Source organism: Pithys albifrons, chromosome 3 (assembly GCF_047495875.1).
Source record: "Pithys albifrons albifrons isolate INPA30051 chromosome 3, PitAlb_v1, whole genome shotgun sequence".
Classification (NCBI taxonomy): domain Eukaryota; kingdom Metazoa; phylum Chordata; class Aves; order Passeriformes; family Thamnophilidae; genus Pithys; species Pithys albifrons.
Window position 1 is genome coordinate 53,019,695 of NC_092460.1, and position 23,186 is coordinate 53,042,880.

A 23,186-nucleotide genomic window follows, 5' to 3' on the forward strand; every position below is an offset into this window, starting at 1 on the left:
TGAAGTAAATTTGTTCTAAATGTGCAGGGAATTACCATTTGATGAGGGTAGTTGCTTGTTGCTGTCCAGTGCTTCATCTTAGAGTCCCTAGTGAGCTTACATGTTCTTAAACAAATTAATGTAAGTTCCTAGCAAATGTCCAAATGCAGTGTAAAATTCATAGACATATATAGAAATATAGAGAAAATGTATAATAGAAATATTAATAAAAGTTCCCCTACTAGTGCTTTAAGGAGCTGCCTCGAGTTTAAGTGCTTAAAAACTAATTCCATGAATGTGTGTCTACTAAAAAAAAAGTTAGTTGTTTTAAGAAGCTTATATTATCTACACAATTTTTCTGTGTGGATAGGCACAATTTTAGTACTTGTGAGTCATTATATTGGGTTTTTTGTTTGATTAAAATGGTGGGTTTGGAATTGCCTGCCATTCTTCCGATGTTTTGTGTACCTTGAAGTACAAGCAGAGTCTTTGATACTGAACTGCGAGTTAGGGATTGTGAGACATGAATAACCTTCAAAGTACAAACCTGCAGTTTTGTTTTCTGTTGAACTCTGTAGAGTGAGAATGCTCGCTTGGCTCTTTGTGAACACCCTCAGTGGACACCAGTAGTGGTCATTCTGGGACTTCTGCAGTGCAGCATTCCTCCTATTTTGAAAGCAGAGCTACTAGAAACCCTTACTGCTTTTGGAAGGTCTCCTGAAATAGCTGCTTCACTCTGGCAATCCCTGGAATATACACAGGTATTTTAGGATTTTCAGTGCTTAGAACTGTAGTATCGCAGTTTGCTGGAATTGACAGTAGTGTATTCAAAATAGAATTGCATTTCCTCCTAAATTTTCTTTTGACCATTGTTGAATATAATTATTTTCACCTAGTTAATACTTTGGAATGATTTGAAAATGACAGTTTTGTTTTATGCCTCAGAGATCTCATTGGCTGTGCTCATTTTACATAAATAGAGATTTCTTAACATGCAGTTTGAATTGTAACCATTGGTTTATTTTCAATTGCTAGTAAGAGGCCCCAAGACCCCAACAATAATGACATGTTACCACCTTTTCTTCTTAATTTATAATATTCCTTAAAATATAGTGTTGTAAGAGATAATGAGGGAAATGTCTTTACCCTAGCCAATATAAAAAAATAATTAATGTGAAAGGACGTAAAGCTGGAAGAATATAAGTGTAAAATGTGTAATGCAGCATTTCAGACTGAAAGATGTTGGCTTTTTACTTTTTAAGAGGATTTAGAGAACTTCTTCTTGAATCTAAAAGGTGATGAGTGGCTTTTACTCAATAGAAATTATGGAGATGCATTTTAGTTATTTGAAATATGTTTGTTTTAATTTCTCTTTCTGTTTTGAAGATACTACAAACTGTGAGAAGTCCAGGCCAGAGACAAGCAATTGGTATTGAGGTAAGTTTCCCTGTACGTAGGCAGCCTCTCTGATCATCTGCATATGAGTTCGGGAAACAGTTGCAGAGGCTGCATCTGCTGCATGTCCATAGGAAACCTTTCTAATAGGCACTGTTGTTTTACTGATTTGTAATTTACTTTCTTCAGGTCTGCTTGTAAGATCTGGAAAACTTTATCTATTTTTGCATCTAGTGCAACTTCATACTAGTAACAAAACAACATCTCAACCCTTGATTCCTCATGAGGTTTTCTTGCTAAGGTTTTCCTGTTTTCCTAAGCTGGATGCACTTTTATCACATCTTGGTACAGCTCACTTTGCTTCTAATAACAGAGGCAAATAAAAGCAAAGTATGTACATGTTGAGGCTTGTTATCTAGTAGTTCGAAAGGAAGTGTATTGCTGAACTGAAGTAACAATACTGATGCTTTGCTGCTTTTGCTCTGCTTGTGGTGTATTGTAGACAAAAATCCTAAGTCAATTCACTGTAAAGTAATTCACAGATGATACTATTAAATTATTTGCTGCCATTTGTTTCTTCATCCCCCTAAAATCTGTGATTTTTCTCCTTCTGATATTTTTTGTCCTCCTCGGAAGGTTGAATTGAATGAGATTGAGTCCCGATGTGAAGAATATCCTTTAACTCGTGCTTTCTGTCGACTCATCAGCACGCTAGTGGAGAGTTCATTCCCAGCTAACTTGGGAGCAGGTCTCCGCCCCCCAGGCTTTGATCCCTATCTCCAGTTCCTCAGGGACTCCGTGTTTCTCCGATTCCGCACCAGAGCTTACCGGAGAGCTGCTGAAAAAGTAATTTTTGTTTGTAAATATTTTTTTCCTTAGGATGATATGGCAGTGTTGATGGGGCTTAGATGTTGAGAAGCTGTACAAGTTTGATGCAGCAAAAGTAACCTACAGCACTTCATAGTGTTTTGGTTCTGTAAACAGGTGATTTTTAAACTCATGAGTCATCAGGATATACTTCAAAGGAGCCTGTATAAAGTATCCTTTAAAAAACGTTTATATTGCTAAATTTCCATCTGCTGTACAGGATTTCACTACTCTAATGGCTAATGACTTCTGAACATTACATGCCCAAATCTGCAAGTCAGAGTTGTCCTTTTCTCAATGTTACTTCAGAAAATATTTCTGACTTGCTGAACTAAGGAATTTGACTTCGGTTTACCATACTTCTGAATGAAAGCATATGCCAAATTGTATTCTGGAAGTCAGGTATTCATGATCTATTCTTAGATGTACACGTAATAAAGACTTCTTACTGCTTATAGTTCCAATATACTAAAATGTGTATTGTATAATAGAACCTAAAATAGGTAATAAATGTGTTTGTGTTCCATTTTACTTCAGAAAGAAAGGTTGGTCTTTCAGATTATTTGGCGAAATGTTGTATTCTTTGTCATCTTGGTCTTGTTGCTGCAGTATCAGTCTTTTTCTGTGTATGACTTTGTTTTGTGATTCTCTGCAGTGGGAAGTAGCTGAGGTAGTCCTGGAAGTGTTTTACAAGTTGCTGCGGGACTACGAACCTCAGCTTGAAGACTTTGTGGACCAGTATGTGGAGTTACAAGGTTAGCTTGTTCATTTGTTAATTGACAAGGCGAATTGCAACTTGTTTTGCTTTGTTGCCTTTTTCAATATTACAAATAAGCTGGTGGAAAGTTAGACCAAGGCTTTAAGATATGAAGATGTTCAAAAACTGTCCACATACTTCTGGGATCTGCGTTGCTTATTTATTAGGCCTTCATGTACACTGTTTTCTACTTCCCTACCTTTAATTAATATTATTGCTATATTAATTGTTCACAGCAGACAGTACAATAGAACTGTAGCCTGAAGTAATTTAATTCTGGACAACTATTCTTTAAAAGGCCAGAGTAGATGACAGTTGCCTCATTACAGGAAATTTAAGGCTTATTTGGGCTCCAGATATTTTTTTAATTCATACGAGGTTTCTTAGCATAAATTCCATGCCTGTGGATTTGCTTGTAGAAGTACAGAGCTGTGAGAACCACTTAAATGAAAACAACTTTAGACATAGCTTTCCAGTCACCACACCTCAGTCTGGGAGGTCTCTGCTTCGTACTTTGACAAACAGTACTTGGTAGCATAACTAGCTCTGGAAATTTTTGTTAGCTCATTCCTGTCCTCAGCTAGTCTTTGAGATTGTATAATTATTTGTGGGTCATATATATACTGGAGAAATAAGTCAATCTACTTTTGACTAGATCCATTTTTGAATGGTTTCAGTATGTGGCTCCACAGTGGCATGGCGTGTGACAGAGAAGCACAGACACAGAATGAGTGGAAGAAGGGGATTGTTTAAGCTGATGCCAAAAGAAGCTGTACCCTTGTTCTTACTTCCATACTAAAAAAGATTCTTACTGTTCTCCTTGTATCCACCATCATTTACTAGAAGAGTAGATAAATCAGAAGCATTAGTCTTTTATTTCATATCAGTGAAGATCTTTGTGTTTTAGGCTAGTAGTTGCAACAGATGTGGAAGTGTCTGTACTCTATGAGCATCAAGGGTTAAGAGGACTGTCCTTTTGACTTCTAGAAATAGATGTTCCCTCATCCAGGTCTTCATGCAGGTTTGGGGGGGGGATGTAAACTTCTTTCTCTTTCTTTTTTGTTTTACAAAATGATTTCATGTGGCTCTGGTGTGGTATGAAGTCCTAGCATTGATTTGAATCCAATGTCAGATCTACTTAGTGGAAGTCTTAGATGGTTAAAGTTGAAATTGTGCTATTAGATATTGAAAAATAATGGTAACTGCCGTTACAACTCTTCCCAAACTTCTAAAATTACCTCAGTGGCTTCTATGTAAAGAAAGTCTCTGAAGACTTTGTATGCAAGATGTTTACTCTGTTTAGATGTTACTTACAACCATGGAGGCTGTTAGGTTTTGTACCTTATGCAAGCTTGAGTAATGGAAGGTTTCACTAACAGAGGGGTTTTTTTTAACCACTTCTGTCTTTAGGAGAAGAAATAATAGCATATAAACCACCTGGATTCAATTTGATGTATCATCTATTGAATGAGTCCCCAATGCTGGAACTTTCCCTTAGTTTGCTGGAAGAAGGGGTTAAGCAGCTGGATACTTATGCTCCGTTTCCTGGTATGTGCCTGGAATTTATTTTTAGTGTGAAGTTAAAATGTATAAGTAAGATTTAAGGCTGACAATGCCTATCTGTAACTTAATGTTGCTTCTCTTGTTTGTAAAAATTGTGTTTTGGGGGAAGTTTTCTTACTAGTAATCAACTGACGGGTTTTTTCTTGTTGCAAGGCTTGATAAATGTGGTTTATGAATGTAGTCTGTTTAGCTGCTTCTTTGTGTTTATGTTCTTTTTGCACCACAGGAAAGAAGCATTTAGAGAAAGCTGTACAGTATTGCCTTGCACTTCTAAACTTAACCCTACAGAAGGAGAATATTTTTATGGATCTGTTGAGGGAGAGCCACCTCTCTCTTATTGTTACTCCACTGGAGCAGCTGCTTCAAGGAATCAATCCTCGCACTAAAAAGGCAGATCATGTGGTGAATATCGCTAGGTATGGCAAAGTACTAAGAAGGGAGGAGTTCTGGATGCATAGAGGTGTTTAGCTCCCAGATCCTCTCATTAGTTTTACTAGCCAATGCTTTTCTTTACACAGAACATCTCATGATTTGTTGGGGTTTTTTTTTTGGTGGAGGGAAATGTCTTCACAGGTGGTATGACCTGTGATTGTCCAATGCAAGACTGGGATTTGCTTTCTGAATTTCTCCTTCCCTCCTGAGTTCTTCCTGACTGCCTTATGTGCAGTGATTCTCTTGCATATAGTTTTCATTTTGCCCCACACTTCAGTTGTCAGAGAGTGGGAAAGTTAAACTTCATTTGATTGATACTGGCCACATGTTTTACAGTACTGTCGATTAGTTACTATATTCAGCGTACCAGGTTAGTATCTAAAACTTGCTTTCCAATGTGAAACTTTAGGATTTTCAGTTTCCACTGACCACCCTCTGTTACTTTTTAATTTTATAACAGTGATATTCTGGCATGGAGTACATTAAAATATTGAATTCTTTCTATATATGTGTTTTGCCTTTCATTTATGTTACTTTTTTGGTGTAACAAAAGTCAACAAATAGTTTTTAAAAAGTGTTCCTTTTAAGATCCTTTTAATTTTTTAAATTATCTTTCCTGTTTTGAGTACGTGCAGTTAGCTGGTTTTGGTTTTCAGTGTTTCTTATTTTTGTGTGATCTGAAGGTATTTTCTCCATGTTTCTTGTGTGAGCCTGTAAGCAGTTGTTTTAACTTACCTTGCAGTGTTTAATGTAGATTTTTGATAAAAAAATGGTAAAAATTACAGGAAATGTTATTATCCCTACTCAGCCTCCTCCTCTCTCCTGATGGAAGAACACTATTTCATGTAGAGTGAAATTTTGTTTGTAGCTTTAGTATTATCTCACGTAATTTGATTTGTAAATGTTTTAGTTCTAAATGTTATTTAATTTCCCCTCTGTGCATTACTATCTTGAAATAGTAAAATTCTCAACAATTTCTTTACAATAATCTTGTATTTTTGAAGGTATCTTTACCATGGAAACAGCAACCCTGAACTGGCTTTTGAAAGTGCCAAGATTCTGTGCTGTATTTCTGATAATTCCAACATCCAGATAAAGCTAGTTGGTGATTTCACACATGATCAGGCAAGTGTCTGTTTCTTTCAGTCTGGAAGGAGAAAGTCATGGAGAAATTCTAGCACTCCATCATGTTACTTTGAAGGATGGGTATCCAGATCAACTACGTTAAAACTATATTTTTGTCTTATACCTACCTACCTCTAAGAGTCTTCTACTGTGGCCTTGTGAAGAACAATTATTTCATTAATTGATAAAAACAAAAATCATTAATGTTTGCAAGAAGGAAAAGGGCAATATTCTCTGATATAGACTATTTTGTAACTTGTAGTTTTCAGTCTGTGAGGATAGTTTAGCCTATATAACAACAGCAGAGTTTTTTCTGTGTTCAGTGGCTAATTGCTAACCTATGCTTAGAACAGCTGTGACTCGTAACTCCTGATTATTAACCAGGTTCTATAATTTTTGTCTAGAACTTCTGTCAACTTATATGAGAAATATTGCTTTTAATACTCCTAAAATTCTCTTCATTTCCATCTTTCCATTGTCAAAAACAGAATATTAGCCAGAAGCTGATGGCTGGGTTCGTGGAATGTTTGGACAATGAAGATGCAGAAGAATTAATTAATCCAGATGAAGGTATGTAAAAGGCTTCTTAAAATGGCTTTTAACTGTTTTCTTTTGCATGGAATGACATTAATGAAAGAGGTGAAGAAAGTGCTTTTAAGTCAGGAAACACTTCTCCTCTGTTGTTTTCTGTGGAACTGGACCTTTAACAGAATGAAAAGCACCAATGTCTTGTTAAGATATGTTCACAGTATGATGAGCAGACTACAAACTGAGTCTGTTTTCAGAAGACAAGTATTTACCATTGCTTTGGATATATTATTTAAAGCTGTATTAATAGTAATTTGGAATTTTGGTCTTGTATCCCTCTGCACTAACATAAGTTGATCCCTTAATGTTCTTGTATTTAACCTGAAGACTCTGAGGATTATTCTGTTAAACGGATTTCTTCACTTCAATATTCACCTCATCTGTTTTTTTCTCTTTTTTTTTCCCTCTAATCAAGAGCTGGAGCCTGAAAAGAAGCAGGCACGAATCCATCATGACACAAGGATCCATATTCTGAATCTCCTTATCACCTCTCTTGAGTGTAGTCCTCCCAGTCTTGCTCTGTATCTCTTGGGATACGAACTAAAGAAACCTGTCAGCACCACAAACCTGCAAGATCCAGGTATGAAGAGAAGTTGATCTGCAATTTAATCAGTCCTGTTACCAACACTAAGAATATTCATTGGAAAATTCATGGGGAAAAGCAGATCCTCTTAAATTTAAGAGTTAAGGCCTTGTTCAAATTCTCAAAAGCTAAATTAAAGGATTGGATGATACTCAAATGCAGCATTCAGAAAACTTCAGGGTTTGATCCTTTGTTTAAGTTGAATTTTTGGAACAGACTTGAAATTAGAGTAGTAGTGGAAAATGATAATTTAGAAGTGAAACATGAATTTATTTACTATTTTATGCAGCATGGTTTTGTCCCCAGAATAAAGAAAATTGATTTGATGATCCACCAAGTACCTTCCTATGACAACATGGGAAGCTACAAAGCAGATTGTTACTTTGAACTAGTTATACTACTTGACTTTTGTCCTGTCCCTCCTCAAACTCCTGTTTAAAATTAATTATAGGGAAGAAAACCAGTTTTGTTTTTCTAATGTAGAAGAAAACCTTTTATAACATGTGGGTTTTCATTCTGCTGCTAGGAATATATTAGTATTTATATATCGATAATATTTTTTATTAATATCTGTATGTGAGAATATGAACTTTAAAGCAACAAGAGTGACATTTCTAAAGTTTCTTGAATTGGTGAGAACAACAGTGTGTTAGTACATGTCTCGTTTGCCTCCTCAGTTTCTAACTTGAATTCAGTACAAAACAAACATTGATAAACTTGAACAAGTCCAGCAGAGATGGTCAGGGAGCTGGATTACTCAGCCTATGAGGAGAAGCTGAGGGATTGGGACTTTTTCAGTCTGAAAGAGAAGGCTTTGAGAGAACTTAACAGCAGTCTTTTTGAATACATACAAAGTCAGTAATTAGAGGATCAAAACAGACACTTCAGAGATGTGTTTAAGGAAGATGGGAGGCAGTGGGTATAAATTGAAGTGAGACATTCAGACTGGATGTAGGAGAAACTTTTTCGCCAGAAGACAATAAAACAGGCTGGCTAGAAGAGGTCATAGAGTCTTCATGCTTGGAAGTTTTCAAGACCTAACTGTATAAAGTCCTAAAGAGTTTGGTCTGATACCATATCCAAGCAGTAGTTTGGTGTCGAGATGTCCTGGTGCCTCGCGCAGTCTGAAGTAAGAGATTCTTCCTTGACTGTTTTAAAGGATGTTTTATGTAAACAAGTTTGAACAAACACTTGATCATTTGATTTTACTTATTTAGAGAAAAGAATATTTCTCATTAGCTTTAGGTTTCTATTAGAAGCTGTGGCAGCATTTTTTAGTTCTTCAAAGTTCTATGTGAAGAGTAGATAGGACCTGAATTTTATTTCTTTGGATATTTTGAAATTCAGAAGTTACACAATACAGGTAACTGATTTACACCCAAACAATTTTACAGGGTATTATATGTTAAGTCAGTGATGGGGAAATTTGTCAGAAAGGCATGAGAGAACCTTGCCAACATCTTTCAATTATCTTGTTAATCATGTGAAGAAATAATGACCATAAAACATGTGCCTCAGGATAATAATCTCCTACAAAGCATAAATTATACATGTTCCAACAGAGGAGATGATTTCCCCTCTAATAATTGTGGCTATTGATGCTTTTACTGCTTCAGGACATTTTTCTGGATGTATTACAGAATTAATTGGCTAGAGGAAGAATGCAAAAAGACAGGATTTTGACTTCAGTGTTAAAATCTTCTCCCTGTTCCCCTTGGTTGCAGTGTCAGGTGCCTTTAGGAGCATTAGGCACATAATGGCTGTAATTGTAAAATAAGACAGGAATTTAAAGCTGTTCTTTGAAATTCTCAAATGGGTAGACAGTTAAAGTTTAAATGCAAGAATTCAAATTGATTTACCTACAGGCTACCTATAAATGTTTTCATTACATTTTTGCTGAAACGTGGTTCTTTCTTTGATTTTAATTAATGGAGATAAAACTTGGCCAGATGTTTTTGCTGCAGCTCTGTGGAGCTGTATAGTGCAGCACAAGGTATCTGAACAATTTAGGTTCCATAATTCTGTGTACTAACCTATATTTGCTATGGAGGCAAGTAAAATCAAGAATGTTAAGAAGTTTTTTCTATCTTAAGGTGTCTTGGGTTGCCCACGGACTTGCCTTCATGCTATTTTGAACATACTGGAGAAGGGAACTGAAACAAGGAATGGGCCTACAGCAGTTCGGGAATCTCCTCATCTTGCAGAACTCTGTTATCAGGTATTCAGCATATGTTCTGTTGGCATATACTGAAAGTAGGCTCTAAATATAAAATAAGCCACTTCTTGGTTGGTGAACATAGGTGGTTGATGACTTTGATAATAGTTTCATTTTTAAAATGCATATGTTAGGTTTTTATAAACATTAAACTCTTTCTATTCTACCTTTCTCTGTGTGGCAGAAGTATTATCATGTAGCATCATGGAAATCAAAGAATCTTCACTCATGTCAGAAACTTGGGATATACTTTTAAAACTAATGCCCTAGATATTTTTGGTCAGCCTTTGAATCTGTTGTGACAATATGCCAATTTTTCTTTTATTTTTTTTTTTTTTTGTTTTGAAAGTGTAGTTTGACAGCAAGTAAGATATAATTCCAAACAAGCCAATGAAATTCTCTGTTTCATTCTGTAGCAGTGACAGAATGTATGTCTGTCTGTCGGAGGAGGGGAGATGGGTAAGACAGCTGAATTAGACGTATATCTGAAGTAGCTGGTGTTTGGAGTTAAATTATAACACTTTTCATGTTGAAAATGCATGGTATCTTGAAAGGATTTTAAACATTAATAAAACAAAAGGCAATTATGTAGAAGTGGGGAAAAATTTTTTACACTTCCTGTCTTGGTGAACATGGAGACTGAAAAAGACACTCATTTTTAAGTGAGCTGAACAAACAGGTTTATCTAGTGTCATGTTGTGAAAAAAGAGCCATTGTAATCATCCATGTGCTAGTAGTCCTTTAATATCATAATTCAGCAGCTGTTATAAGTAATATGTTCAACTTTGGAGTAAGCTGACGGACTTACTGTAAATACTGGTAATATTATTTAAGCAGTAAACAGTGTTATGCATATTTTGATTTGGTCATTGGTTTGTTTTTAAAATAAATTCCATTTATTAAAATAAATAAGTGGTTATCTACTGTTTTTCATTGTCAGGTGATCTATCAGTTGTGTGCATGCTCTGACACTTCAGGTCCAACTATGAGATATTTGAGGACAAGTCAGGATTTCTTATTCACTCAGCTTCAGCATTTGCCATTTTCTATCAAAGGTAATTTTTATGCTAAGATTGTGCATGCTTAGAATTCAATGCATTCTTGGACTCCTTAGGAATGATAGAAGAAACATAAGCAGCATTATTAAACTGAATTAATTACAGCCTCTGCTCTGCTAATCTTTTAATTCTGCAAAGATTGAACTCTCCTTGCTTAGGAAGTTTAGATTATTAGCACTAAACTTTTGTAAAAGAATGTTAACTCTGAAATTCATCAAGTCTTCAGCAGCAAATCTTGATCTATACTGCAATTATCATTGTAGTTTTCTTAGGTTATGCTACAGACAAAAAAAACCCAAAAAGTAAAGCTGATGGTTGTAACCACCTGTATCTTCCCTGCCTTTGAAAAGTTTTAAGCTCATAAATGGGTTTTATGTTGCAAATCAGCATTTCTCAGGTGTGTTAAACTGAATAAATGTACTTATTCAATTTATCAGATGCTTTACCACTAGTCTTTTGTTCAATGATAGCAAACTTAGCATTCAAGTATGTGTATCCAGCATATGTAAAGCACTGTAGGCAATTCTTACATAACTTAGGAATCTAAATTAAATTAATATAGAATATGAAGATTCTAGGAGACCCATGTTGAAGGCTTCCTACTTTTAATTAAAATTACAGTTCACTTTGGGTAAATGTTTCATTATTTTCACTGAAATTATAACTGACCCTATTTGCTCATGAAGCACTACGTTGTTCGCAATGACTGTTAGTACAGGTTGTATCCAGGTTTGTTGTGTATGTGTATACACTTAATTGCATGTATGTGTATGATTTATTTTCACAATAACTACATCTTCATGACTTTTACTTCAGTCCTTTTGTCTTTCAAACAGATAATAAATAATCACAGACTATCACAGACAATTCTGAGTTGGAAGGGACACACAAAGATCATTGAGTCCAACTTTTAAGTCAATGGCCCATATAGGGATTGAACCCATGACCTTGGCATTATTACAATCAAGTTTTAACCAACTGAGAATGACATCTTCTAAAAGCTTTCTCACTTGAAGAATGCTTTCCTTGGAGTACATAATATTATTTATGTTCAATTTTATAATTGTTGCCTTATCCACATCCAGAACATGAGATTTCAACACTGAATCAAATGTCTTGGCTGATGAAGACAGCAGCCATAGAAATGCGAGTGACATCGCTGAACCGCCAGCGCTCCCACACACAGAGGCTGCTGCACCTCCTGCTGGATGACATGCCTGTGAAACCATACTTGGGTAAGAGGAATTTATTGTGAAGGTAAATAGGCTTGGATAAATGGAAGTATGAGAGACTTTATTTGAATTCTTTTCTTTATAAGCTTGTAACAGTTTGTTTACAATGTCAGGTGTGGAATTGCCACTCCAGAGATGTGAAGAAAGTTAATGGTAGTTGTAGACTCCAAAGTGAAAGAAATCAGGGCATTTTTTTGTTAATTGCTGCTTTGTCTGTATCATTATTGAAATGTCTCAATGTATACACTGATAGAAAAATGAAACATAATTTATGCAATAGGAGAAGGGAGTAATTAAAATTGTAAGATTATTTTGGGGTGCAGTTCAGAGTTGTTGCAGTATAGAGAAGGTGGAGGGTCTTCCTTGGTAAGCAGTTCTAGGCAACATTTCTCAGCCTTCACGTCCATCACAATTTTTCAACCCTTTCTCACAAAAAATAATAACTACAGTTCAGTTTTGCTTTTAATATCACAAAAATGATAGGTCATTCTAATGTGATGTAAAATGCAATGTTAAATAAAAAGGCAAGATTTCGGAGTTTCAGTACAATGTAGAAGTGAACAAAGAAAAGTAAAACCAGGTGGCAGTAAAACTCTTTACATGAAGAAAATAGATCAACTGGAAGATACCATAACAGGCTACTGCAGTATGGTGTTTTCCCTTACTTTTATCAGTCTGAACACTCTTCATCCTTGTGGAGATCTGAGTGTGGGAAACAGTGTTTAAATACCCTACTCATTTTACAGTGTCCATCCCACTGCATTATTCTTACTGGAGGGTGAGATTTCTTTTTTAGGCATTTCTAGTACTGTCTGATCTCTATATGATAATTGGATAGCTTCTGTGAGATAAGTATCATTTTCATTTTATTAACAGTTTAACGCTGTATTTGTATTAGAAGACCTTTCATATGAAAGGTTTGTCACTGTCTGCTCTCTCCATCTTTCTCTTTCAGTACTAATAAAGTAGGTCGTATTTTTCACTTAGATTTTTTTTTGTAATTTATTTATTATGTTTCATTACCTTCAGCTGATGGTGAAGGAGGGATGGAAGATGAAAGTCGATCAGTCAGTGGATTTCTCCACTTTGACACTGCTTCCAAAGGTAACTATTATGACTGTTTATTATTTATCTGTAAAGTTTATCTGATCCTGAATGGGGGGCAGGGCCACTTCCAGAATCGACACTTTGAAAAAGAAAATAATAGACTTTCTGAACTGCAGCAGTACATGAAACATGAAAAAAATGAATTATAGAATCCTGATATAGATGGTTGGAGTAAGTGAGAAATACTGAACTGGAAAGGCAGTTAGAGAGTGTGTGTAAGTGTGTATGTAAGGATGAAATGGCAGAGTGGCAGTCTATAAATCCACTGCTGACAGTAGAAACAGTGAGACTGTTGCTCGGGCTGAACATATTTGTAGTTTCATGGCAAAGAATATAAATCCGAAGGCAATAAATAACGTCAGATTCCTTATGGTGTTTCTAAGGCTCAAAAAAAGACATTAATTGAAAACCAGCCTGGCGTTTCATTTAGGAGAGAAAATTAGAATCTTGTATTTATAAATAGTGAATTACAAGTGTATGTAACAGGAGAACAATACAGTATAACATGCGTTAAGAATTTAAGGCTCTAGAAGATGTTTTTTTAAACCAGTTAGATTGATAGCACTTTCTGAAGATTTAATGCTTTCTTTTGAAACTTTACACATTAGGGTTTGGATTTACAAAGGTAAGTTAGTCTCCTTTTGTAAATTTTTTGTTTTCCCCTTGATACTTCTGAATACAGTTTGAACTGATTTGCATTTCCAGTACGCAGGAAGATCTTAAGTATCCTGGATTCAATTGACTTCAGTCAGAACATTCCAGAGCCTTTACAACTGGATTTTTTTGACCGAGCTCAGATTGAGCAAGTCATTGCTAATTGTGAGCACAAGAATGCACGTGGACAAGTGGTCTGCAACGTCAAGGTGCGCAGTGGTCTATGTTTTCAAGTTGCATGTGCTATTTCATATCTTAATAATAAAAAAATAAGAATCAGTGTATTAATAATACTTTCAAATAAAAAGTGTGTCTGTTTCAGATATGTGCATAATTTATGTAAGCCATTTGGACTAGTTTATTTCTGCATTGCACACAGTGCAGTAGACAGTTGCATCAGTTTAAGACATTTCAGAAAATATTTTTTTATCTTAATCTTTTTCCCATCTAGGAACACCCAAGTGATATGACATCTACCTTATGTATTTCTTTGGTCTCCAGTACACAACTACCTAGTATTAAAAGTGTGTACAGTTGTGTGCAACACAGTGTGTACTGCAGTAGTTCTTGGAGCCTTTAGTTAAGATAGTGTCACGTTGTGATGAATACTTGACAAGTGTATGATAAAGTATGAAAATTTGTGATCCTAAAAAATGAGTAAAACTTACTTGAATGTCAGTTCTTCAGTTGCATCTGTCATTATGTAGCCATCTCCTAAATACTTTTAGGAGATACAAATACGTCTCTTTTCTCACTTGTCCTCGTTTTGGCTGGAATAGAGATAATTTTCTTCCTAGTAACTGGTATAGTGTTATGTTTTGAATTTAAGATGAGAATAATGTTGATAACACATCAGTCTTTTCAGGGTTGCTAAGCAGTATTTACACTTAGTGAAGGACTTTTGAGCTTCTCATACCACCCCACCAGTGAGTAGCTGGGGGCACAATAAGCTGGAAGGAGACAGCCAGGACAGCTGACCCAAAACTTGCCAAAGAGATATTCCATATGATACGATACCATGCTCACTATATAATCTAGGGGGAAAATAGGCTGAGGGCCACTCTTGGAAACTGGGCATTGGTTGGCAGGTGGTGAGCAATTGCATTGTGCATCACTTGTTTTGTATATTCTAAATCTTCTGTTACTTCCCTCCCCGTATCCCTCCTTTTCTGTACTATTATACCATCTTTATCTCAACTCACAAATTTTACTTTTTTTCCCCCAATTCTCTCCCTCATCCCAACTGAAGTGGGGAGGGGCAGGGAATGAAGGCTGTGTTGTGTTTATCTACCTGCTAGATTAAACCACATCATCATTAATGTTTCTTTTTTTAATGTTGTAATTTCAGTACCTTCACAGAGTTCTGGTTGCAGAAGTCAATGCCCTTCAAGGAATGGCAGCAATAGGCCAGAGGCCTTTACTTATGGAAGTAAGTATAGGAAAAGTTAATTACTGTTTGTTTTTGCTCTTGGTGGATTTCATATCCTGTCAAGCAGTAAGCTTTACTATGAAAGTTTGTGATTTGAGTCCTAACTTTGACTTAGTAATTCCTGAAGAAAAAGAAGATTGATAAGATAAACTACTTCTTACTGTACTGTTCTGTAAACAGCAGACCTGGAGTCCGTTTTGTTTTTTCATTAACCTTTTTCCTCCCCATTACTGATAACAATTGTAGCTCCCACCCCACTGTACAGAAAGCAGTATATATTCGTGTCAAGACTGGCTGTTGACAAGTACAGTTTATTCATCTTACAGCCAAGTTCATCTTGCCTTTGTCTCAGGGGATGCCAGTTTTTCTCCTTTCTTCTACACAGCTGAAGTTTCAGTGAACTTGGAGCTTAATTTTCTGAGGTTCCTGCCTTCTTACAGATTTAGTTGAAATTGGATAAATGCATATGAAGGATGAAGGAGAAATGACTCAGACTAAATGGGAAGAAAAAGCACAAATAGGTTTTTCATACTTGTTTTTGTTTTGTTTTAAAGTGCTAGAAAAAAAATTATCTATGAGACTGAGACATTCATGATGAAAGGCCTTGTGAAAAGCAGCTCAAAAATGGAATGGATTATCTTATTAAAGTAATAGTAGTGGCTTGTTTCTAATAAGGTCAAGACTTAACTTTTTTTTTTCTGAAGATTATTGGTAATAGACAAAATTGTCATTTTGAGGTCTGTTTTTGCCATTAATTTCTGTTGGCATGTTGTAACTCAATTCCTTTGCTGTGGGTGTTCAGGAGATCAACACTATCCTGCAGTACGTGGTGGAACGGAACAAGCTGCTGCAGTGCCTGCATGCCAAAAGGCATGCACTAGAGTCATGGAGACAGCTGGTGGAAATCATACTCACTGCCTGCCCCCAGGATCTCATACAGGCCGAGGACAGACAGCTGATCATCCGTGATCTGTTGCAGGATGTGCATGACAAGGTAGTGCTGCCCTGGAAATCAACTTTGAACCTTGTACTTTGTTGCTATATCTTTTATCTTTTATGTGAAAGTACTACAAGTTGTAATCCAAACTGTCTGCCTTTAGTATTGGTTTTATTTTTCTGATTGCTACTATGCTCAATTTGAATGCACTGTGGACAGAGGGAATACTCTGTGTAGAGCTACTGTTGAACTGTGAACCATATATTGGCAAATTTCAAAGACATATCAGTGTAATCCAGTATGATGGTAGTCTGAAAAGGGTGTGTGAAAAAGAAACAGCCCATTTTGATGAGGAACAAGGAAGAACTTATTGAAGGCTGAAGGCAAACAGTACTGCATTTGCTAATTTATTGCATTCAGATGGCTCACTGCAGATCCTACTGCTGCTGCTTTTGAAAAATGAAAGAGGTGAATGAAGCTCCACAGTAGAAAAATTAAAGATTTTACAATTAGAAGGGCTTTTGAAAGTGTGAGAGTTTGTCTTAAAAGTCTAGGTGTTTCACTGCTGAGTTATAGCAATCATTTTTGAGACAAACTAGGCAGTTGAACAGCCATTCACAAAGGCAACATTTAATGAAGGATCCTTGTTTTGTTTAAGCTCCTGGGGCTTTTTTGCTTTATTGTGAGAGTTATGTGGTTTGTAGTTCTGATTAATAGAGTTTTCTTTTGAGAAAATTGTCAAAGAAAAAAATAACTTTTTTGGGTTTTGTTTTTGTTACCTCCATTATTTTTTTCTGTAGGAGTTATCTAAAAACTATTTAGTGGAGCAATGGTTTTGTTTTTTATGAAAAAAAATTAAAAAAATGGGAAACAAGGGAGGCCTTTACTAGCTGAAGGAATTTCTTTCTTTCCTAGGTCTTTATGGAGAGGAAATTTCAGAGTCTTAATTTTCTATAATACTTTAATGAAGATCTTTGTGAATTAGAGAAAAAAATGATTGTCATGGTCCATTGAAAATAATGGAACTGCTCTAGTAAATGGCTATATTGCTTAACAGCAAAATTCCTTGAGTGCTAGTGATAAAGATACCAGGTTTACCTTTTAAACGCTGAAGTGAACTAAAATAGCATGTGCTAAGTTCTTGTTAGTGTTTCTCCACATTGCATTCATGCTTCTTTGATGCTCAACCCTTTCACTTTTCTAAGTTGTACCTTCATGTTTTTAATGACAATATTTTTCTTAAATATCTGTAAAACAAAGAAAGTCTCAGTTGTTCTTTCTCTAGCTTAGGTTTAAATACTTTACTGATAAAGCAACTCATATCTCAACACATTTCTTCCCTTTTTGCCATCCAGATTTGATTATCATCCTGCCTGTGATTTATGTAAATAAAATACAGAAGGCTATTGGTCTTCTCAATTAAAATGTGCTCAACTCAGGTTTCTGAACATGTTTCTGACATAGATTTTGATGTGGTTTAAAATAGTGCCTAAATAAATCCTTATGTATACATAAATGAAATAGTTTTGAGGGGCTAAATTAATTGCTCTAATAAGTCATGAAATCAGACACTTTTAAACTTTTTTTCTTTTGTCTTTTTTTTAATTTCTTCTGTATTAAGATCCTTGATGATGATGCAGCTCAGGAGTTGATGCCAGTGGTGGCCGGGGCTGTGTTCACCCTGACTGCTCACCTGAGTCAGTCTGTGAAAACCGAGCAGAAACAGCCACTTGCACTCCCCATGGCAGGACAGTCCCAGTATGTCTTGATGCTGGATGGTTCTTTTACCTCATCACCTGGCTCTGAGAGCATATCCATGGGTTTTGCTTCAATTGGTGACTCTTCCCTTCACATCATCTTAAAAAAGCTGCTGGATTTCATTTTGAAAACAGGTGTGTTGACCTTTGCAGTGTGCATGGGGGAATTCCAAGTGCCAAGAGTAAAAAGATGGGCTGAGCTGCTTTCTGTTACTGCAGTGAACATTTTTTTTAATTAATTAGATGTATCTTACATGATTAGTATAAATGTAAATGATGTTGCTAACAAAAAAAGAAATCAAGAAATACTTTTTAAAATCTGAACAACAGACAGAAAAGAGATGTGTAAATGATTGTGAACAGAATTTCGTATTATCCCTCTTTTGGGGCAGCATAAACCTGCTGAATTTACTCATAAATACACCTTCATGCAAAGAGTAGAACTCCACCCTAAGAAATCTAGTTGTTTGACTTATTTCTGCCAGCACTGCCATAGGAAAGTTTAATTACGTGCCAGTGGAATACAGTGTTATGGAATTGCTGTTTGATTGGTTTTAATTGTGAATGGTTTTTCTTAATAGGTGGTGGCTTCCAGAGAGTGAGGACGCACCTTTACGGATCACTACTTTATTATTTGCAGATTGCCCAGAGACCAGATGAACCAGACACTTTAGAAGCAGGTATGTTCTGGATGAGGATATTAAATTTCTGACCTCAAGCACTGAGGAAGATACTTCATTTGTGTCCATTTAAAACTCTGCATCATAGCTATAAGACTGTCAAAGGACTGGAGAGTACTTGTAACTAACTATTCTCTAGTGGGTCCACCAGAAGAAATACATTGCTTCCATGTCTGTATGTACACTCATACCATAGTGATCCTATTTAAAACAAAACCAAAACCCAACAAAATAGCACAAAAACACCCCAAAGCAAAAAAAGCAAAACACCAACCACACAAAAAAAGCCCCACACAAACCCCAAAGATTATTTCATACCCTTTTTCTTCCTTTGTCTGAAGATGCTCCTAGGGGAGAAACAAGCAAAAAAGATCCACACGCACACCCCTTAAAAATAAGCAAAAAATCAGCCAACCAGAGTTACTACTTATCAAAGAGTGCTTATGGTAGATATCACATTCTCTCTGTGAATGGCTTAAATACTTAATTTGTAAGTATTTCTAATCATTATTTAATCTTAGAGCTTGGTCAAGAATTGAAAGAAAAAACAAACCTTGAGGCTAGTACCTGTGCATGCAGATTCTTACTCATATTACTTGGTCTGCAGTTTGAGCTACAGTAGTAAAAAAAAAGCAAACTGCATTTGTTATGATCCCTTTGTAGCTTATTAGTGATGTTGGTTTCATCCCTTTCCCCTTTAAGTCACCTTGTTTTCTTCCCTCTAACTGAATGTTTTGGTCCCAGTGAAAGTTCATGGAATCATAGAGGGGGTTGAGTTGGAAGGACCTTAAAGCTGTTCTTATTCCAACCGCCTTGCCATGGGCAGGGACACCTTTCAGTAGACGAAGTTGCTCAAAGCTCCATCCAACCTGGCCTTGAACCCTTTCAGTTTTTAGGCATATTAGATAGTCTATGTAACACATACTGAATCTTTGAATTATATTAAGCATACTGTTTAAAAGGGTGGTATATGTATACAGGCACACACTTTTTGTTCTGGCTGGCTTGTGTGTTATTCAAGAGTGGATCTATAGAACACTTGCAATCCATTTAAAAACCCTTGTCCATTGTTTGGGGCACTTTAGTTGCAAGGAGAAGAGTATGCCCTGAAGGATGTAGTGTTAGCTGTAGCTAAGTTAGTGGTAAGCTGCCTCATTTTGCATTTTTTAATTTTTTCTTTTATTTGCTTTTGCAGCCAAAAAGACGATGTGGGAACATCTGACAGCCCCTGAAGACGTGTTTAGTAAATTGCAACGGGAGAACATGGCAACTATTGAGAGTTATGGGGCAGCTCTGATGGAGGTGGTCTGTCGTGATGCTTGTGATGGCCATGAGATAGGCAGGGTAAATTAATCTATTCCTTTGAAATGGCTGTTCTGTTTGTTTTAAAAAACATCTTACTTCTGTGCAGAGAGGGGAAGTTTCATGAGGTAGAACTGGAACATTTTTGTAGATGCTTAATCTCTTTCACATTTTTGTCCTCCCACTCATCCTTCAAGCTGTTGGAAGGAGGGTCATACATGCATTTTAATTTTTTTCTCAACAAAGTTATGTGTTCTGTTGTTTAAAAGTAAGGGTAGAAAGCACTGCTGCAAAAGATGTAGGTATGGACATCTGTGGCACTTATTAGTATTTTCAAATCATAGACTTAACCAGTTTATTTACTTAATTTGAGAAGATTTAGTTACTTCAGAAATAAGTAATAATTTCTTGTAATAATAAATTCAGTGGACAAGAACCTAGTCTGAATGCAACCTGGTTTTAAATAGTAATTATGACTGAAGCAATACTTCATTAAAATGTTTTGGCATAGTTATTGGTCAACAGTGTCGGTAATATTTTTTAAAGAATAACAGAGGAAAGGTAATTGGTTCATACTATACTAGTGTCAAAACTATTTTCACATAGAGGATTGCAGTTGTAGTGGAGAAATGCATTCTGCTTTTAAGTAGCTGTTAGAAGGAATTGCTTAGCATTTTATGTTTCTAGGTATTTGTTAAAAGTCCCATTGATCTCATAGATTTAATTCCAGTTTGATTTTTGTTTGTTTGTTTTTATTTTTTTTCTTCCCTCATCCCAGATGCTGGCGTTGGCTTTGCTTGATCACATTGTTTCTGTAGACAAGCAGCAACAGTGGCTGTTGTATCTCTCCAATAGTGGCTACCTGAAGGTGCTTGTGGATAGCCTAGCAGATGATGATCTGACTCTTCAGAGCTTGCTCACACCTCAGCCCCCTTTACTTAAGGCATTGTACACCTATGAGTCCAAAATGGTAATAGTACTTCGCAAATTAGTTTGTGGTGTGATGTTTCTTTTTTAATTTTATTTTTTAGTAGAAGTTGTTTGTCTGTACTTCACATTAATTGTACTTAGAGAGGTTGTTAAGGAAACTTTCCTGTCTGACCATCTAGGACTCTTGGCAGTCACAGTCACATCGCCAGAGATTTTAACTGCTAGGAACAAAGCCCCTTTGCAGCAGGTGGCTCCAGTGAGCCAGTGGGTGACCCTCTTGACTTCCTACACTCACCACACTTGCACAGTCAGACAAGGTTTCCTTACCGGTTTGACCACAGGTTTCCCATAGCAGAGTCTCAGACATCTGATCCTTAAAATAATTTAATCATGGTGCAACAACAGAATAACAGCTCAAGCTGGTGCCTCCAAGGAGGGGCCCAGAATTAAGGAAGCCCTGGGCTTTTATACCCTCACAGTCTATGTGAGTGAGTCTGGGGTCTTCCAGCTGAATCATTGGCTCCTGTCCAGGAGGTCCCTGTGCCCTTTGTTGTGCCTCTTGCCTGCGGCTCCAGACATTTCCTGCCACCCAGAGCTCAGTCTCCAGCTGGCACTGCAGCTGCACACTGCTACCTGTACTGAATGTATTCCTCAACAATATTTTACTAAGATAATAGTATTTGAAATGATGCTAAAATCATCATAAATCTCATTGTGCATCTTCAATACTTAAGCTTCTCTCCTCCTGCCTAGGCGTTCCTCACTAGAGTAGCTAAAAGTCAGCAAGGTGCACTGGAGCTGTTGCGATCAGGAGTGATTGTGCGGCTGGCGCAGTGTCAAGTGTATGACATGCGACCCGAGACAGACCATCAGGGGTAAGTGTTGGTTCCCTGACTGATAATGAAACTGTGATATAGTCTTGGAAGCATATGATGTCTTTTTATAGCCTCAGGTTTTTTGAGTAACGATTTGAGTTTATTCTGTGTGTGTGTGTTTCTTTAACCTATCAGTTCAGTTTAAAGCTACCATTTATTGACAGAAAAATTTCAGATAGTGGGTATGAAGTTGTACTTGCATGCTAGTCACTTAGACTATGTAAAAATTTGTTTGATATCTTAGATAGGAATTGTCAATGTATTATTTTTAAATAATTTAGACTGTAATGTTTGAAAAATAGCCAACACTGTAAACTTATTTTGTGGACTTTGCAGTTGGTGAACAAAAAATGCAGAATTTGACCTCCCCCATAAAGTGTTAATGAGAGAGCAGTGAATTAAATGCTATTTCAGAAATTTTTTATGATGTGTTTAAAAAATAAATTCAGAGTTATATATTGCTTGACAAGTTTCTTGATGTGTTGACCATGTTAGTCATTGAGAGGTGATTAAGAGAAGATCTCAGAGAAGAAAATTCCATATTTAGGGGAAATTGCACTGGTTGATTTCAAGCCTCAGTCCTTGTTTTAAGTTTACAGTTCTTAGTGAGACACTGCAGGTTCAAACATTTTGGAAAAATGTAAGACTTAGACAGGGTATTCTGTTTCAAAGTTCCACTTGAATGTATAAGATTGTATAAATGTGTAGGACATTTTTAGGGGACTGGTATTTATCAGTTGCTTTAGAATGAAGCAGACCTCTTCCTAAAATATTTGAGAATATTTAGTTTTATATATAAGTAAACAGATGTCATATTTCTACAAGTAATCTGATTTAATGTAGTGTAGTATGAAGAAGTAATTTTCTCTGCTTAGAGAAAATGTCTGGCAGCGGCTGTAGATCATAAATGTGTTGCTTTCCCACTATACTCAGTTCAAGTCCAGATGTATCGAAATGTCAATGTTTGTAGGTTCTTGAGGGTCACTGTAAGCCAAGGCTCTGTCTCACTAGTGGACTTCACTCTTCTTGCACCCTTTATCTTTTTTTTTTCTTTTTAATCTGTTAAGAATGTATGCAATGAGAGATCCCCCAGTCTTCATTCCTGCTCCAGTGGAACGTTATCACCAGATTCTTCTTCCAGCTCTTCAGCTGTGCCAAGTGATCCTCACATCTAGCATGGCACAACACCTGCAAGCAGCAGGACAGGTAAGTTCCAAAAAATGCTAGAGTATCGCTGCTACTGCTTAGTCAAAGAAATTGTATGCCCCTTTGCTTTGAAAGTAGGCTTTATAAAAAAAATTTTATCCTCAGTGATACAGGAGGTCACTTCGAATTCTTCAAACATAAAAGCACTGCTTCCTCTCTGCTCAGTGTTACATTTTGAGTCATTCGTGTTTTCCCTTTTCTTCTTGTGGTACAGGTTTTGCAGTTTCTGATTTCCCATTCAGATACTATCCAGGCAATCCTGAGGTGTCAAGATGTTAGTGTTGGATCTCTCCAGGAGCTGGCCTCCCTGACAGGAATAATCAGCAAGGCAGCTTTGCCTGGTAGGAACTGCTGTTGTTAAGTCTCTCAGCCCCATCTGCATGAATCCCAGGCTTTGTTTCTTATAAAGAAATAATAAGACATAGAAGAGAAAATCTACAACAATACAGAATCTTCTTGACATTTAGAGTTCTGGGAAAAATTAAAAAATGTTAAATAATTGTTCTTGAAGTAAA

At 36.4% G+C, this 23,186-nt stretch overlaps 1 protein-coding gene across 2 annotated transcripts in view; it reads left to right on the forward strand.

Moving 5' to 3' along the window:
* The window catches only part of NUP205 (nucleoporin 205), a 55,684-nt gene that overhangs the window by 25,331 nt on the left and 7,167 nt on the right, over positions 1-23,186 (forward strand). For both annotated transcript variants that reach the window (XM_071551988.1, XM_071551989.1), the window contains exons 13-35: positions 558-740; positions 1,366-1,416; positions 2,011-2,220; positions 2,897-2,996; positions 4,409-4,546; positions 4,788-4,977; positions 5,998-6,118; positions 6,607-6,688; positions 7,122-7,286; positions 9,383-9,507; positions 10,445-10,559; positions 11,648-11,797; positions 12,824-12,898; positions 13,607-13,764; positions 14,904-14,984; positions 15,787-15,978; positions 17,543-17,813; positions 18,260-18,358; positions 19,554-19,702; positions 20,439-20,630; positions 21,344-21,465; positions 22,533-22,671; positions 22,886-23,012. In XM_071551988.1, the coding sequence (XP_071408089.1) occupies positions 558-740; positions 1,366-1,416; positions 2,011-2,220; positions 2,897-2,996; positions 4,409-4,546; positions 4,788-4,977; positions 5,998-6,118; positions 6,607-6,688; positions 7,122-7,286; positions 9,383-9,507; positions 10,445-10,559; positions 11,648-11,797; positions 12,824-12,898; positions 13,607-13,764; positions 14,904-14,984; positions 15,787-15,978; positions 17,543-17,813; positions 18,260-18,358; positions 19,554-19,702; positions 20,439-20,630; positions 21,344-21,465; positions 22,533-22,671; positions 22,886-23,012 (3,235 nt within the window). The remainder of the gene's footprint in view (positions 1-557; positions 741-1,365; positions 1,417-2,010; positions 2,221-2,896; positions 2,997-4,408; positions 4,547-4,787; positions 4,978-5,997; positions 6,119-6,606; positions 6,689-7,121; positions 7,287-9,382; positions 9,508-10,444; positions 10,560-11,647; positions 11,798-12,823; positions 12,899-13,606; positions 13,765-14,903; positions 14,985-15,786; positions 15,979-17,542; positions 17,814-18,259; positions 18,359-19,553; positions 19,703-20,438; positions 20,631-21,343; positions 21,466-22,532; positions 22,672-22,885; positions 23,013-23,186) is intronic.